The sequence below is a fragment of the Bombina bombina genome, chromosome 12 (genome assembly GCF_027579735.1).
Source record: "Bombina bombina isolate aBomBom1 chromosome 12, aBomBom1.pri, whole genome shotgun sequence".
Taxonomy (NCBI): domain Eukaryota; kingdom Metazoa; phylum Chordata; class Amphibia; order Anura; family Bombinatoridae; genus Bombina; species Bombina bombina.
Window position 1 is genome coordinate 21,707,917 of NC_069510.1, and position 17,603 is coordinate 21,725,519.

At 41.2% G+C, this 17,603-nt stretch overlaps 1 protein-coding gene across 1 annotated transcript in view; it reads right to left on the bottom strand.

Moving 5' to 3' along the window:
* RXRA (retinoid X receptor alpha) overlaps positions 1-17,603 on the bottom strand; it is a 380,221-nt gene that overhangs the window by 15,298 nt on the left and 347,320 nt on the right. Inside the window, 8 exon segments of the mRNA XM_053695798.1 lie at positions 643-734; positions 2,851-2,951; positions 2,953-2,984; positions 4,905-4,944; positions 4,946-4,990; positions 4,992-5,036; positions 8,675-8,719; positions 8,721-8,845. Coding sequence (XP_053551773.1) covers positions 643-734; positions 2,851-2,951; positions 2,953-2,984; positions 4,905-4,944; positions 4,946-4,990; positions 4,992-5,036; positions 8,675-8,719; positions 8,721-8,845 — 525 coding nt within the window.

Consider the following 17,603-nt stretch of genomic DNA (forward strand, 5'->3'; position numbering starts at 1 on the left):
TCCTCTAGTGATACAATGCTACTTTACTAACACTTCCTCCAGTGATACAATGCTTCTTACTACACTTCCACCAGTGATACAATGCTACTTACTACACTTCCACACAGTGATACAATGCTACTTAATACACTTCCACCAGGTGATACAATGCTACTTACTACCTTCCACCAGTGATACAATGCAACTTACTACACTTCCACCAGTGATACAATGCTACTTACTACACTTCCACCAGTGATACAATGCTACTTACTACACTTCCTCCAGTGTTACAATGCTACTTACTACACTTCCACCAGTGATACAATGCTACTTACTACACTTCCACCAGTGATACAATGCTACTTACTACACTTCCACAGTGATACAATGCTACTTACTACACTTCCACCAGTGATACAATGCTACTTACTTCACTTCCACTAGTGATACAATGCTACTTACTACACTTCCACCAGTGATACAATGCTACTTACTACACTTCCACCAGTGCCCTTAATACAAAATATAAATGCTAAGCTGGTTAGTATATTTAGATAGGATGTAAATGGCTCTGCACTGCTTCCTATCATTGGGAGAGTCTATAAAGTTGAAGATAGGAACCTTTCCTGCTACCAATGAGAAAATAAAAAAAAAACAAACCTGGGTTAAAGAGGACGATGGCTCTCAGGCAGCCCAGTTCTGTTTTATCCATCTGCATATCTCGCATTTGGACACCAATTTCTGTGAGAACCCTGAATAACGGAAGATATATTATTTAAGTGAAGAATAATTAACAGTAACATAATTTAAGATGAAAATCACATGGTGCATGACGCTATAACACGTTTAAAGAACATCTTAGAAGATGCAGAGATGTAAACACACTTTGAGACCGTTATATTTACAATTCAACCAGTCCAATTACTTCTTTATCTATGTACGAGTCTTTCTATATGTTAGCAGTGTTTTTAACAATGTTATACATATAGTGCTTAGACATGTGCATGTGCCTAAGGCCAACCTCAGTATGCTCTTATGAAAAAGAACTAAGTTTAAACAAAGGAGGCCAAGAGAAAGAGATACATTTAATAATAGAATGAGGGGGTTGTATTATTTTTTTCTGAGGAATTCAGCATAAAGAAACATCTCCAGAAAATTCAGAGCATATGATACGCTTGTTGGACATCTCATTCCAAACCATAAGCATTAATATGGAGTTGTGCCCTCCCTATGCAGCTTTAACACTCCTCTGGGAGGTTTTCCACAAGATTTTGGAGTGTGTCTGTGGGAATTTGTGCCTATTTAGCAAACAAATAATTTGTGAGGTCAGGCACTGATGATGGATGATAAGGTCTGGTGTACAACCAGCCTTACAATTCATCCCAAAGGTGTTTAATGGGGTTGAGGTCAGGGTTCTAAGCAGGCTATTCGATTTCCTCCACACCAAACTCCACCAAACATGTCTTCATGAACCTTGCTCTGTGCTCAGTGGCACCCGCCATGCTGAACAGGAAAGGGATTTCCCCAAACTATTGCCACAAAGTTGGAATCACCCAATTGTCTAAAATGTCCTTTGTATCTTGTAGCATTAAGATGATTCTTCACTGGAAACTAAGTGGCCCACCTCAAACCCTGAAAAACAGTCCCCCAGGCCATTATCCCTCCCCCACCAAACGTTACGCAGGAATTATGCATTCAGATAGGTAGCATTCTCTCAGGCATCCGATTATTCCACTGTGCTGATGTTGCTTCTAGAAGCAGTTTGGAACTCTTTAGTGAGTGATACAACAGGCTAGCCGGAGATTTCTACCAACGCTATGTGAGTTTGCGTGGTCTAACACTTCATGGTTGTCTGAAGTTGCTTCTAACTAATAACACTTACAGCTGGCCAGGGAAGATCTAGTAGGGCAGACATTTCAATATTTGACTTGTGGCAAACTGGCATCCCTATGACAGTGCCACATTTAAAGTCACTAAGGCCTAATGCCAAATGTTTGTCTATCGAGATCTCATGACTAACTTCTGGATTTAAATGCACCTGTTAGCAGTGGGTGTGGTTAAAACACCCAAACTCAATCTGTAGGGGAGACCACATACTTTTGGCCATATAATGTATTAACTCCCACTTAATCTGTTTCTGGAAAGTTTATATACCAGCCTGCTCCAGACTAAGGAGCAATATAGCTGCACATGAATGAACATATATTTTTAGTTCTGCAGCTCTGCATTGTAAAACCAACAAGAAATGCTGATCAACTGCAGTAATTGGTAGCAGTGTGTATAGAAAAAAAACATTTTATTAACTAAGCATACTGAGGTATCCAATACATGTGAGGGAACTACCTCCACTTTGGGCAGAGGCTTTAAAATAGGTTCACCACCGTGAACTAAGGGGGTCTGGGAATTGCTGCAGCAACCCACAACCTAATTTGCTACTTTTCACATTTAACTCTACATCTAGTGCCCTGCGGGGATCTTTAGGCTGAACATGTGGGGAAGGAAATACAGGGGTTAATGAAAAGTGACTCAGTCTAGCGGGGTAAAGTAGAGTAGAAAAAGGGGGGTAATGAGAGAGAGGAATATTTGTGTCTGATTGCTGGCAATTTAACTGCCTAGCTTTGCAAAATGACTGGTTCCGCGTGTCCGGGTCTAGACAAATAACAATGAAATAGAGGAGGCGCAAATAAAAAGCAGTAAAGAAAGTGAAACCATGATAGGGGTAAAAGCAAAGCCAATACAAATGGAATTAGAATTGGAAGAACACTAAGTAACACTAAGTAAGGGGTAACATTGTGACATAATATCAGGCAATTTAATGAATTTAACAAATTATAGGACACATTTTAAAAAGCAACAAAATCCACTTACCTGTCAAAGATGGCACCCACTCCTGCACTGTGGGCGCTGTTCCGATGTTCGTGGAGGCCAGTAGCGAGGAGAATACCGTCTTTTACTGCTATCGATCGGTGGGGAAAATGAGGCAATTAGGAGCTCATTCCAACCTTAATGAAAGAGCAATACACATTTGAGTTTTGGTGGAGATAAACTCATGAGAATCAAATCCTCCATTTCATAAAATTATTGTATATCCCCCCTATTGCTTTTCCCAGAAGTATTCTGTATACACTGTTACCAATGCACCAGGGAACTGATGGGTAAGATATGCAAATCAGATATACAATATGCTGCATGCACCCCATTACGGGTACTGCTGTGTGTAAAATAGTACTTGGAAGCAAAGTAATAAGATAAATTGTATATGTAATTTGTGTATCTTACCCAGAGTTCCCTGGTGCATTGGTAACAGTGTATACAGAGTCCTTCTGGGAATATTTGCAAATGATGAACAAACTAATGATCAGTGTACGTTACATTCCACATCTTTAAATTGACAAAGTCAAAATTAAACTTTATGGTTCTGACACATTTACTTTGTTCTCTCTGTATCCTTTGATGTAAAGAATATCTATGTAGGTTTAGGAACACTACTGGGATCTGAATAGCAACCTGGCTCACCATGTGTTCAGCTAGCTTCCAGTAGTGCAATGATGATCTAGATCTTGCATATTTATGTCCTTTTAAAAAACTGCAAATAAGTCTCACTTCAGACACCAATTTGCTAAAACTCAGCTAAATTGTAAAATTATTTGTTTTCCTTCTCATGACTTTTTAGCTGTCATAGGAAGGCACAGAGAGTCACCTGCCTAGCTCACGCTTCTTCTCTCCAGTTCTGTTTAATCTGTTAGCCGATGCTTGACTGGATCCAACTAGAGCTGTTAGCTAAATGTTAGGATGTAAATGTTTCATGTGCGCTTCTTCCCTGGAGCCTGTTCCTGGCTCTCAATAAAACATGAAGTCGCTAGTTAAAATACTGCATGGAAGTTATTTACAGCATCAGCAAGAAAACATTAAGACTGGACTCTTCAGACAGCTGGGCCCAGCCCAGATCCCATTGTGTGTGTAATTTCCTTTCAACTAGGCAATAATATGTAATTGACTACATTAAACTGGAAATTACAGATATGACGCAAATAATCAGCTCTCTCCAGACTGGTCCAACACTACGTACACTGATGTCCCAAATATCCTGTTATGTTTAATAATGCACTGAAGTCCTCTCTGGCTGTCATGGAGTAAAAAGAGTGTCCTGAAATGTCATAAACTTGCTTATAACTCTCCCACATTCTCCATTCCTTACAATTGTACTAGGTAATAAAGAGTACTGGGTACATTACTGTACAACAAGAAATCAAGTGGAATAGGAATAATACACTGCATTTTTATATAACACAAGGTTCCTGCACTCCTTGTGAATGTATACAAATATACAGACCAATTTGTATCACTATTTGCTAAATTAAATTGCACGTTTAACTGAATGAAGGTATAATTCTGCCTATCCAATAATGTAAAATGATGATAGACAGACAGAGAGAGAGATAGATAGATGATAGATAGATAGATAGATAGATGGATAGATAGATATATAGTTATAGATAGATAGATGAAAGAGAGACAGACAGACGGATAGATAGATAGATAGATAGATAGATAGATAGATAGATGATAGATTGACCAGACAGATATATAGACAGAGAGATAGATAGATGATAGATAGACAGACAGATGGATGGATAGATGATAGATAGACAGACAGATATATAGACAGACAGATGGATAGATAAATCGATAGATACAGATAGATAGATTTTAAGACTGGGACCAGTTTGACAACTTATGGTGAGGGGGGGGGTTCATCTAAATATTTTTTTTTTGCACCTAACTGACAGTTATTTATAAAAACAAACAAATATAGGTTACATAGATAAGTAAAAAAAAAGACTGTATAAGACAAAAGCATAATTGTTGTACTCTTATTGATACGTAGTGGTATTGGTTTCTAGACTACATCTGAGACTCACCTGCCCGAAGCAAGATAACTTGGTCATCCAATGGTAGCTCCTGAGAAGTGCGGGATTCTTTTAGCCCATTCAACTAAAGTGAACAAACTGTTTGTCTGCTGCTTGGCAAATGTTGGTGACGGGATCACTCGGCTGTGGGGAAAAAGCGGTGCAGGGTCAGCAGGGTGCATTAGGACTGAAGAGGCAAGAAATATTTATGAAATAAGAGGTGCAGGGGCAAGTAGGTAGTGAAGATATGGATTGGGTAACAAGCTGTGCAGGTGAATGGACAGAGAAAGGGGATGTGTAACATGAGAGGTGCAGGTGAGTGTGCAGCACTGACAAGGGGATGTGTAACATGAGAGGGTGCAGGTGAGTGTGCATACAGACAAGGGTGTGTGTAACATGAAGGGTGCAGGTGAGTGTGCAGCACAGATAAGGGGATGTGTAACATGAGAGGTGTAGGTGAGTGAGCAGCACAGACAAGGGGGTGTGTAACATGAGAGGTGCAGGTGAGTGTGCAGCATAGACAAGGGGGGGGGGGTGTAACATGAGAGGTGCAGGTGAGTGTGCAGTACAGACAAGGGGATGTGTAACATGAGAGGTGTAGGTGAGTGTGCAGCACAGACAAGGGGATGTGTAACATGAGAGGTGCAGGTGAGTGTGCAGCACAGGACAAGGGATATGTAACATGAGAGGTGCAGGTGAGTGTGCAGCACAGACAAGAAGATGTGTAACATGAGAGGTGCAGGCAAGTGAGCAGCACAGACAGGGGGATGTGTAACATGAGAGGTGAAGGTGAGTGTGCAGCACACGACAAGGGTGTGTGTAACATGAGAAGTGCAGGTGAGTGCAGTACAGACAAGGGGATGTGTGTAACATGAGAGGTGCAGGTGAGTGTGCAGCGCAGGCAGGGGATGTGTAACATGAGTGTGCGAGCACAGACAAGGGATGTGTAAACATGAGAGGTGAGGTGTGTGTGCAGCACAGACAAGGGGATGTGTAACATGCGAGGTGCAGGTGAGTGTGCAGCACAGGCAGGGGGATGTGTAACATGAGAAGTGCAGGTGAGTGAGTAGCACAGACAAGGGGATGTGTAACATGAGAAGTGCAGGTGAGTGTGCAAGCACAGACAAGGGGTTGTGTGTAACATGAGAGGTCCAGGTGAGTGTGCAGCACAGACAAGGGGATGTGTAACATGAGAGGTGCAGGTGAGTGTGCAGCACAGACAAGGGGATGTGTAACATGAGAGGTGCAGGTGAGTGTGCAGCACAGACAAGGGGTTGTGTAACATGAGAGGTGCCTGGTGAGTGTGCAGCACAGACAAGGGGGGTGTACCATGAGAAGTGCAGGTGAGTGTGCAGCACAGACAAAGGGATGAGTAAATGAGAGGTGCAGGCGAGTGAGCAGCACAGACAAGGGGGTGTGTGGAAAAAAGTGGTGCAGGGTCAGCAGGGTGCATTAGACTGAAGAGGCAAGAAATATTTATGAAATAAGAGGTGCAGGGCAAGTAGGCAGTGAAGATATGGAATGGGTAACAAGCTGTGCAGGTGAAATGGACAAAAAAGGGGATGTGTAATATGAGAAGTGCAGGTGAGTGAGCAGCACAGACAAGGGGATGTGTAACATGAGAGGTGCAGGTGAGTGTGCAGCACAGACAAGGGGATGTGTAACATGAGAGGTGCAAGGTGAGTGTGCAGCACAGACAAGAAGATGTGTAACATGAGAGGTGCAGGTGAGTGTGCAGCACAAGACAAGGGTATGTGTAACATGAGAGGTACAGGTGAGTGTGCAGCACAGACAAGGGTATGTGTAACATGAGAAGTGCAGGTGAGTGTGCAGCACAGACAAGGGGGTGTGTAACATGAGAGGTGCAGGTGAGTGTGCAGCACAGACAAGGGGATGTGTAACATCGAGAAGTGCAGGTGAGTGTGCAGCACAGACAAGGGGATGTGTAACATGAGAGGTGCAGGTGAGTGAGCAGCACAGACAAGAGGGGATGTGTAACAAGAGAGGTACAGGTGAGTGTGCAGCACAGACAAGGGGTGTGTAACATGAGAGGTGCAGGTGAGTGTGCAGCACAGACAAGGGGATGTGTAACATGAGAAGTGCAGGTGAGTGTGCAGCACAGACAAGGGGATGTGTAACATGAGAGGTGCAGGTGAGTGAGCAGCACAGACAAGGGGATGTGTAACATGAGAGGTGCAGACGAGTGAGCAGCACAGACAAGGGTATGTGTAACATGAGAAGTGCAGGGTAAGTGTGCAGCACAGACAAGGGGATGTGTAACATGAGAAGTGGGGGTGAGTGTGTAGCAAAGACAAGGGGATGTGTAACATGAGAAGTGCAGGTGAGTGTGCAGCACAGACAAGGGGATATGTAACATGAGAAGTGCACATGAGAGTGCAGGTGAGTGTGCAGCACAGACGACAAGGAATGTGTAACATGAGTAGTGCAGGTGAGTGTGCAGCACAGACAAGGGGATGTGTAACATGAGAAGTGCAGGTGAGTGTGCAGCACAGGACATGGGGATGTGTAACATGAGAAGTGAGGTGAGTGTGCAGCACAGACGACAAGGGTGTGTGTTAACATGAGAAGTGCAGGTGAGTGTGCAGCACAGACAAGGGGATGTGTAACATGAGTAGTGCAGGTGAGTGTGCAGCACAGACAAGGGGATGTGTAACATGAGAGGTGCAGGTGAGTGTGCAGCACAGACAAGGGGATGTGTAACATGAGAGGTGCAGGTGAGTGTGCAGCACAGACGACAAGGGGGTGTGTAACATGAGAAGTGCAGGTGAGTGTGCAGCACAGACAAGGGGATGTGTAACATGAGTAGTGCAGGTGAGTGTGCAGCACAGACGACAAGGGGGTGTGTAACATGAGAAGTGCAGGTGAGTGTGCAGCACAGACAAGGGGGTGTGTAACATGAGAGGTGCAGGTGAGTGAGCATACAGACAAGGGGATGTGTAACATGAGAGGTGCAGGTGAGTGTGCAGCACAGACGACAAGGGGGTGTGTAACATGAGAAGTGCAGGTGAGTGTGCAGCACCGACAAGGGGATGTGTAACATGAGAGGTGCAGGTGAGTGTGCAGCACAGACAAGGGGATGTGTAAACATGAGAAGTGCAGGTGAGTGTGCAGCACAGACAAGGGGGTGTGTAACATGAGAGGTGCAGGTGAGTGTGCAGCACAGACAAGGGGTAGTGTGTAACATGAGAGGTGCAGGTGAGTGTACAGCACAGACAAGGGGTGTGTGTAACATGAGAAGTGCAGGTGAGTGTGCAGCACAGACAAGGGGATGTGTAACATGAGAGGTGCAGGTGAGTGTGCAGCACAGACAAGGGATGTGTAACATGAGAGGTGCAGGTGAGTGTGCAGCACAGACAAGGGGTGTGTAACATGAGAGGTGCAGGTGAGTGTGCAGCACAGACAAGGGGTGTGTAACATGAGAAGTGCAGGTGAGTGTGCAGCACAGACAAGGGGTGTGTAACATGAGAAGTGCAGGTGAGTGTGCAGCACAGACAAGGGGTGTGTAACATGAGAAGTGCAGGTGAGTGTGCAGCACAGACAAGGGGGTTTGCATTGCTGCGCACATTAGCGTGTGCTGATATTACACAATGAAAGCAATATTTAGCGATCCACTTGTAATCTGGCCCTTTGTGTTTCACATCCCTTTAAGTTAGTGTGTGAGCCATATAATGATACACAGGCTCACAATGTTATATCCACTAATACAGCTATAACTCTCTACCTCATGCCCACCTCTCACAGCCGCTGGCTTCGTTACTTACAGAGTTTGGAGTGAGGCCCATATTTGCTTCAATATAAGTCTCTGTTCTTTGGCTCCACAGCGAGCTCGGCCTCTAGGATTTTCTCTACGGGCATATCTTCGTTGGCGCTACTAGAGCACTCTACGTCATTCTCATTTCTGTCTTTCCCCCTCTGCCGCTCTTCCTGGACAGCTGAAAAACACAGAAGAAAATTCTTTATTGTGACCATAGAGAGGAGAATAAGAGGTCACATTTCTTGTGTAAGTTTCTCTTATACTAACATTTGGGAGCTACAGGTGGAAAAACCCTCAGTTCTCTAACAATTTGAATGAAACATTAAACAGTGATGCAAATGGTCTGAAAAAAGCACTTTTTTATGATTTTGTTGAATGTTACGACTCCCCATGGTATAGTATTTTCCTCCTGTTCTCTCTTCAAAGCCAAGTTCTTATTTTACCCTGTTAGAGGGCCGACTGGTGAAGCTCGGCAAATCCCCACTGGTTGCTGCCATCTTGGCGCCTCAGGTATTCTTGCACCCTGTGACAGTACAGAGGGGTTTGCTGGCTCTGTCACAGCTTTATTAGGAGCTATGGGTTACCATGCACAGTGGAAGCTTTTTTGTAACATAAACTTTGTAAAAAATAAATGTAACGCTCCTCCTCTGTATTACATAAGCTAAACTGAAGCACATTATACAGCTGCCCAAGGGCAGGTAATGTCACTAATGTGCACAGCTTCTGTCACAAGATGTGAAAATAATTTAGCTCCAAGAATGGCAGTGCCCAGTGCAGAGCATCAGAGAACGGCTTTAAATACAGTTGCAGGCACAGGAGGATGTCCCCTTTAATTGAGACAATTGGGTATCATACACATCTCTCAAGTAACCCATAATACTATAAACTTAATTTGTCATGAACAAAGATTTATACAGTTTCCATCCAAAATCTAATACTTAGCTTGTTACACAATTCTATAAAAACTATTAAATATATGATTTAAAGGGATATGAAACCCAATTTTTTTTCTTTCATGATTCAGATATAGAGTAGAAATTTTAAGCAACTTTCTAATTTATTGCTAGTATCAAATTGTCTTTGTTCTCTTGGTATCTTTATTTGAAAAGCAGGAACGTAAGCTTAGGAGTTGGCCAATTTTGGGTTCAGCACCTGGGTAGTGCTTGCTCATTGGTGGTTAAATGCAGTGCCACCCAGGTGCTGAACCAAAAAGAGGCCACCTCCTAAGCGTAGATTCCTGCTTTTCAAATAAGATACAAGATAACAAATAACATTTTATAATAGGAGTAAATTAGAAAGTTGCTTAAAATTGCTGCTTTAAAATGGGTTTTATATCTCCTGAACAAGGAAGCAGCCCTTAGTCAGTCTATGTTAAAACATCTGTTATTTACAGTTATATACAGGGACAATCAGAATTCTATATCATTACAACCACTGGTGCAATATTACAGAGTTGCACAATATTTACAAAAGGATGTTTATTTAGCGCCTTTACACAAGGGATACACAGATAGGCTCCTAAGCTTACATAATGAACTAAAGCAAGCGGAGAATAAATCTGTATTTCCTTTTCACAATGAATCAATGTCACTGTTACTTGTGCGTGCAGCGTTATGGAATAGGCTTTAACAAATTAATAATAGGACAACTGTTAGAGCTATCAAAATAAGTAAGGTATAGAATTGTAACAGCTTACAGTTGTTGCAGGTAATGATTCATTAGGGAAGTATATAAAAGATACTGCAGTCATCTGTCGATTATTATAATCTGCAAATTAGCACATCAGGGTGAAAGCCTAATGGTGTGTGACATATTACAATATGTATTACTGACGGACTAGATTTATTCGGTTTTCATTTAACATGTGGGGTTGGATGACTTGAAAACTCATTTTTTTAAAAAAGTAAATGATTCAATGTTTGTTCTTATCTTGCCTGTTTTTTTCTGTAATTTACCTCAGCACATTTTCCATTCTACAGGAGTGCATCTTGCATACTTAAGTATGCTGCATTCTGCGTTCACGATGCTGCATGCTACACAGTGCTTCCCATTCTTAATCCATTCTTGTGTGTCAAGAAACTAATATTCAATTTAAATAATGTTATGGTTATACAGGAAAATACCTTTTTTTTCTTTCTGACTTTTACTGGAGTTTTCACAGCCCTTTAAAAAAGGCCATTTTACACGTCTAATCATGGTGACAAAATAATTCTATATTGACAAAGACTTCCTAATCAGATTGATTTGCAGGTTGTCTTACTTAAAGGGTCAGTGAAGTCCAAAAAAAACTTTCATGATTTAAATAGGGCATGTAATTCTAAACAACTTCCAAATTTACTTTTTATCACCAATTTTTCTTTGTTCTCTTGGTATTCTTAATTGAAAGCTAAACCTAGGAGGGTTCATATGCTAATTTCTCAGACCTTAAAGACTGCCTCTAATCTGAATCCATTTTGACCACTAGAGGGCATTAGTTCATGTGTTTCATATAGATAACATTAAGCTCATGCACGGGAAATGACCTAGGATTGAGCACTGATTGGCTAAAATGCAAGTCTGTCAAAATAACTGAAATAAGGGGGAAGTCACAGAAGCTTAGATTACAAGGTAAATGACAGAGGTAGAAAGTGTATTAATATAACTGTGTTGGTTATGCAAAACTGGGGAATGGGTAATAAAGGGATTATCTATCTTTTTAAACAACAACAATTCTGGTGTTGTCTGTCCCTTTAAAGGGACACTCAAGTCAAAATAACCTTTTATGATTCAGACAGAGCAGCAGTTTTAAGACTCTTTCCAATTTACTTCCATTATCAAATTGTGCACAGTCTTTTTATATTCACTTTGTGGGGAACAAGATCCTATTGAGCATGTGCACAAGCTCACAGGGTATATGTATACTAGTCGGATTGGCTGATGTCTGTCACATGATACAAGGGGCCGGGAAAATGGGAGAAAAAATACATTTGTCAGAACAAAAATCTACTGCTTATTTGATATTCAGAGTAGGTGTGAAATAATTGGGGTCGATTATCAATGGCTTTGCCAGCCTTTCGCCCCCCCTACAACTGCAGGTTCTCACAAGGGAACCTGCAGTCCGTATTTATGAAGCAGGGGTCATTAGACCGCTGCTTCCCTAATCTCTTTGTCACCTCTAAGGTGGGGAATTTGAATGTCCCAGGCCTCGTCCGCCCGGAGAGATTGAAAGCTCCTGCCCATTCATGATTGGCTGTGCGCGGGCAGGGGGTGGTGTTGCACAAGAGCGAAAAAATGCATTCTTGTATGCCCCTGTCCGCCACAGCTTGATAAATCGACCCCATTGTCTTTTTTTATGCACTTGTTTATTCATCAATTCTACTGCGTTGTAATAAGAGCTAATCATGATGTGTAATTAACACTTTTGTATGATTTTGCTCGTGGACAGAATAGTGCAAATAACAAAAGGAACCACAGGGCATATTCTTATGCTTTATCCCTTAAAGGTCATTAATATGCAGATGTTTACAACGCAGTGCTGATAAAGTTATACATCACAAGTAGATTTAATGTCCATTCAAGTTCAAATTCACAATTTTGTAACTCTCCGGAAATAAAACTATTTAATTGCAGCGACACAGAACATATGCTGACCCCTCTGGGTTCCAAACTAGAGCCAGGGATCAATTCACCACAGAATGTAGTCTGTATCAATATCCTTGTCTCACCTGTTTTTATATTACAGGATCCATGAGTAACCAGCAGCACATTATATTGCTGTAAAGTAACTTTAGACATAAATGTGGGCTAGTAGTAACCCAGTGCAATATCTTTATTTGTAACATAACAACAGATGTGCAATACGTTGCAAAGAAAACAATCATTAAAGCAACATTGTAACAATCTCTTTGTTGCGCTATCAAAAAGTGTCTATATAAAAAGATATAAGCCCACATAAAGTGAAATGTATTCTTTGAAACGGAAGAGATAAGAGATCATAACTTAGCGGTGCAGGTGTTTGCCCTGCCTTTGAATGTGTTCTCTAGCTACAGAGAGAAGCTGCTGATGTATTCACAAGAAACCAAAACATTGTTTTGCTATCTGCATAGCCTTGGAATAAAGGATTTAAAGTGATAGTAAAATCCTAGAGTTTCTGAAATGCTAGGATTTACCAGTGCCAATAAAATAATCATGCTAAAAGTTGCTTTATTTGTCTGAAGCGTTCGCCATGCTGAGAACGCTATTATTCTATGAGGTGACGTTTATACCCTCTTAGCCAATAGCTGTGCGAGCCAGCTGGCATTATGCCGGATAGCTAGCACACTATTTGCTAAGATTACCTCAGTGATAAAATAGCGTTCTGCCATGGGCTGCCTGAGGCGCTCAGCACGGCAAATTCTTCAGACAAATAAAAACTTTCAGCATGAAATATTTTGACTAAAAGTCCCCTTTTATTTGTTCCACTGCTACATCCTAGCGTTTCACAAACACTAGGATTTACTATCACTTTACGTTTCACCTTGTGCTGGTTTCTATTCTGATTACATTGTATTTATAAGAACTGACCGCCTGCAGTTAGTAATATGGCAAATCTGTTTACTAATAACATGCACACATGATAAAGTATATTTTATTAATATTTATAGACATTAAGGGCTAGGTTACAACTGGCGCTCTAATGTTAGCATGTGCAATATAATTACTAGTTGAAAGTAAACTTGTTGGCTCGAGCGCAATCGAATTTAACACGCTTTGTGTTAGCATGACTGAGGACTTCACGTAAAGGGTTAGGGTTAAAATAAAAAGTTGCACCAAACACACATAAATACATTAAAATAAACCGTTCCACTAATATAAAACACGAAAACATTATTATAAATCTCTGAATATTTGTCTTTTTATAAGGTTTATGGTACATGAACCATGTATTTGACTGCAAAGGGCTATATATATATATATATATATATATATATATATACACACTTGACTAAATAAAAATTCTAGAATAATATTTAATTCTAAAGGATTTATAGGTATAGATATGTATTTTACATTAACAGTATCAGTTTTGTTAGTGTGCAAACGTTTTCCTTTCAACTTGTAATTTGCGGCTAACTCGCGCAAGCAAAAAGATAACTTCTAGTGAATTGCTCGAGCAGGAGAGCTAAATAGCGCGCCACTTGTAATCTAGTCCTAAGTTTGGAAAACAAAATCTTCCTAGTAGTGCTTAGTAAAAATAAATAAAACTTACACATCTATTTATTGTGTCTGCTTTTCCTGCAGTTTATCTCTACAAGTGTGCTTTTACACATTACACAGAGGATGACGTGCAGTCTGCTTTGGCAGACCCTGCGACAAGCTACCCAGCAATTGCTTAGAGCAGAGCATAAAGCTCATTACATCTCTGCTGTGATCAAAGCAAAGGAGAGCAGGTAAACAAGAGTGTTATAATAAAAGTAATTTAGATCTGCAATTTTTACTAGAAACTTAAAGGGGACAGTGTACACCATGTAATAGACACTACTATAAAGAATAATATGCACAGATACTGATCTAAAAATCCACTACAAAACCTTTCAAAAACTTACATAGAAGCTCCCAATTTTAGCATTGTTGATGAGGATAGGCTGGGACACCCACTGAAAGTGGCTGAGAAAACCAGAACAGACCCCTCCCCCCTTCCCTGCATATGAAGACAGATAACACATACAGGAGTCTGCATGAGTCTGTAAACCTGTGTGTACATCTGACACTGTGGTTAAGAGTCTGAAAATCAGCACAATGTTCTTAAAAAAAAATAAGCAAAACTATAGATTGTTACAAAAACACTAGCAGGTGGGCTGTATAAATGTATTATCTACAAAACATTTATGCAAAGAGAAATCTATTGTACAGTGTCCCTTTAAGTTGCAATTGCTTTATTTATGATTGCGTTGTTGTTGTTGTTTTTGTAGCCAATATATATATATATTATATAAACTTTCATGAAAAGAAGAGGCACTCACAGGACTTAATTAACACAAAATTTATTAATAGTTCACCAATTCAGTCAGTCAACGTTTCGGTCCTCACAGGGACCTTTATCAAGACTTCTTCTCAGTAAGAGAGTGTATGTTGTATTCCGCAGTGACCGCAGAATACAACATACACTCTCTTACTGAGAAGAAGTCTTGATAAAGGTCCCTGTGAGGACCGAAACGTTGACTGACTGAATTGATGAACTATTAATACATTTTGTGTTAATTAAGTCCTGTGAGTGCCTCATTTTTTCATGAAAGTTTCTGCCTATCTACCATAGAGTGCACCCAGGCAATACAACCTACAGTGAGTGCTTGGATCCCAAACTAGAATATATATACAATTACATAAATCTCCCTTTAACTAGACACTGCCTTTGCAACGCCACTTGTGATATCCCTTAAAAAATTATTTCCCTAACTGATGCAAAAGCATTAAATAAACAAACATCTTTGTTGTATTAAAATTTGGAGAAAATCAAGTGTGTCAAATCTCATTTGATAATGTTCCCTCTGCCATATGCTGCTAAATATGTTGATTTACGATGCACGCAGACCGCAGGCTGCTCACTTTAAGCTCAGATGAAGCTTGGGAAAGTTATGCTGCTGTCTGGATTTATTCAGACAATCAACAAATGCCAAAGATTCCCAAAGAATTAATAACCTAATTACAGTCTCTGTATAAGGTCTCTCTGACAGCAGCCGCCTCTGCTCAAGTTCATTAGATACTTTTTTTAGAACATGGTGCCAAACAAGACGACTGTTAAACAAATGGCTAATTCAGAACTTAAATTAGTGTGCGACTTCAGTTTATTATTTACAAAATGACATCAAACTGCCGGGTACAACTACAGTAGCATTTTTAATTAATTACCATGCTGCCGTTCCTCCTGCGCTACAGATATACAGATTTTCATGTATTATATTATAAACTTTGCTGATGGCAGCCTACAGTTTAAAAGTGAGTCAGGGGCTAACAGTGTTATCTGTGATTAAGAGCTCATTGGAGAGCGAAACGCGTAGTTGGACCTGGATTGTCCTCCATTATTGTTTTTAATTGATGAATTAAAGGTTGTGCCTTTAAAGGAATTTGGAGAGTGGCATACTTCTGTACTTTGTCACCATCTTGGTGGTTATGTATTCTTGCACTTGTGGACATTGCCGCATTTTCACAGCTGTCTTGTGCACTATGGCGTTAGCGTTATATGATACAGATCAGGAGATTTAAAAAATTTGTATCGATTACATGACCTTTTTATGTGGCCTTTTTTAATATATGCTATGTAAAGTTTAAAATGTGTATGAGAAAATTGTAAAAGTGTACATCTCACACTCTGGGGTTTTATTTTAACATTAGGCAAATGCCCCTATCGGTTGCAGGTGCGCTCATATGAGCCTGAAAGTGATATTTATGCTGCTTCATAAACACTCTCCGCCAATCAAAATCACTCCTGATTCATTCAACCAGGTGATTAATAAGTCCTGCTCTTGTGCCAATTTGTTGTGCAAGATGATGGCATTGCACCGAGCGAACACTGCTAGATATGGGGAACAAAATGCAGACAGGTTCAGCATTTGTCTGTCTGGACAATTGATAAATCTAGCACTCTGTATTGCGTGTCTGTGTGCTAAACTGAAATGCACAACATAGCTGCCAGCATCACTGATCTGTGGACTGTTCCCTACATCTGTCACAAGGAGCAAAAATTTGTGAACTCCAAAATGGTGACGACCAGTATGTAAATACAGAGCTTCACAAACCAACCCTTTGGCCTCTATTTATCATAGTCTGGCAGACCTGATCCGACAGTGCGGATCAGGTCTGCCAGACCTCGCTGAATATGGCTAGCAATATGCTCGCCGTATTCAGCATTGCACCAGCACCTCACAAGAGCTGCTGGTGCAACGCCGCCCCCTGCAGATCGCGGCCAATAGCAGGGGGGTGTAAATCAACCGATCGCACAGCGATCGGGTTGATTTCCGGCGATGTCTTTACTGGAGCAGCGAGTCTTTGTAGGCTCACCAGAACACGGGGCAGAGCGGTCTGGTGACCGCTGCTTGATAAATTTCCGGCGAGCAAAGTTCTTATGAGAACTTGCAGCCCGTTTAGGGGCTTTAATAAAATCTAGCCCTTAGTGTGTAAAACCTTTTTTCAAACACAGCCAAGCATGAAAAAAGTCTTGTATATTTTTATTTTTCTGTACTTTTTTTGTTTTATAGAGGAAGCTTTTTTGTTATGTTTTAATTAATTTGTTCTTCAATGTTTATAAAGTTGTTTTAGTGATACCAGTCCCCTTGACAGGAGCGAGATGCTGATCTGTTGACTATACTGAGAGTAGCTCATGGATGTGATGAGGAAAAGTGCAAAACCCTTATGAATTCTGCGGTGAGTTTCACTAACAAGCTTTATTTGATCCAGGGCATTATCTCATGTTTGACAACAAGTACAGTGCTGTGTACGTGTGAGCAGCTATCAGCATATAGAAAAAGATGTATGGGTGTGTAATGCCACTGATAGTGCACATTTTATTTAGCTTGTACACACGCCAGTGTCACAGTGCTCTTACACACGCCAGTGTCACAGTGCTCTTACACACGCCAGTGTCACAGTGCTCTTACACACGCCAGTGTCACAGTGCTCTTACACACGCCAGTGTCACAGTGCTCTTACACACGCCAGTGTCACAGTGCTCTTACACACGCCAGTGTCACAGTGCTCTTACACACGCCAGTGTCACAGTGCTCTTACACACGCCAGTGTCACAGTGCTTTTACACACGCCAGTGTCACAGTGCTCTTACACACGCCAGTGTCACAGTGCTCTTACACACGCCAGTGTCACAGTGCTTTTACACACGCCAGTGTCACAGTGCTCTTACACACGCCAGTGTCACAGTGCTCTTACACACGCCAGTGTCACAGTGCTCTTACACACGCCAGTGT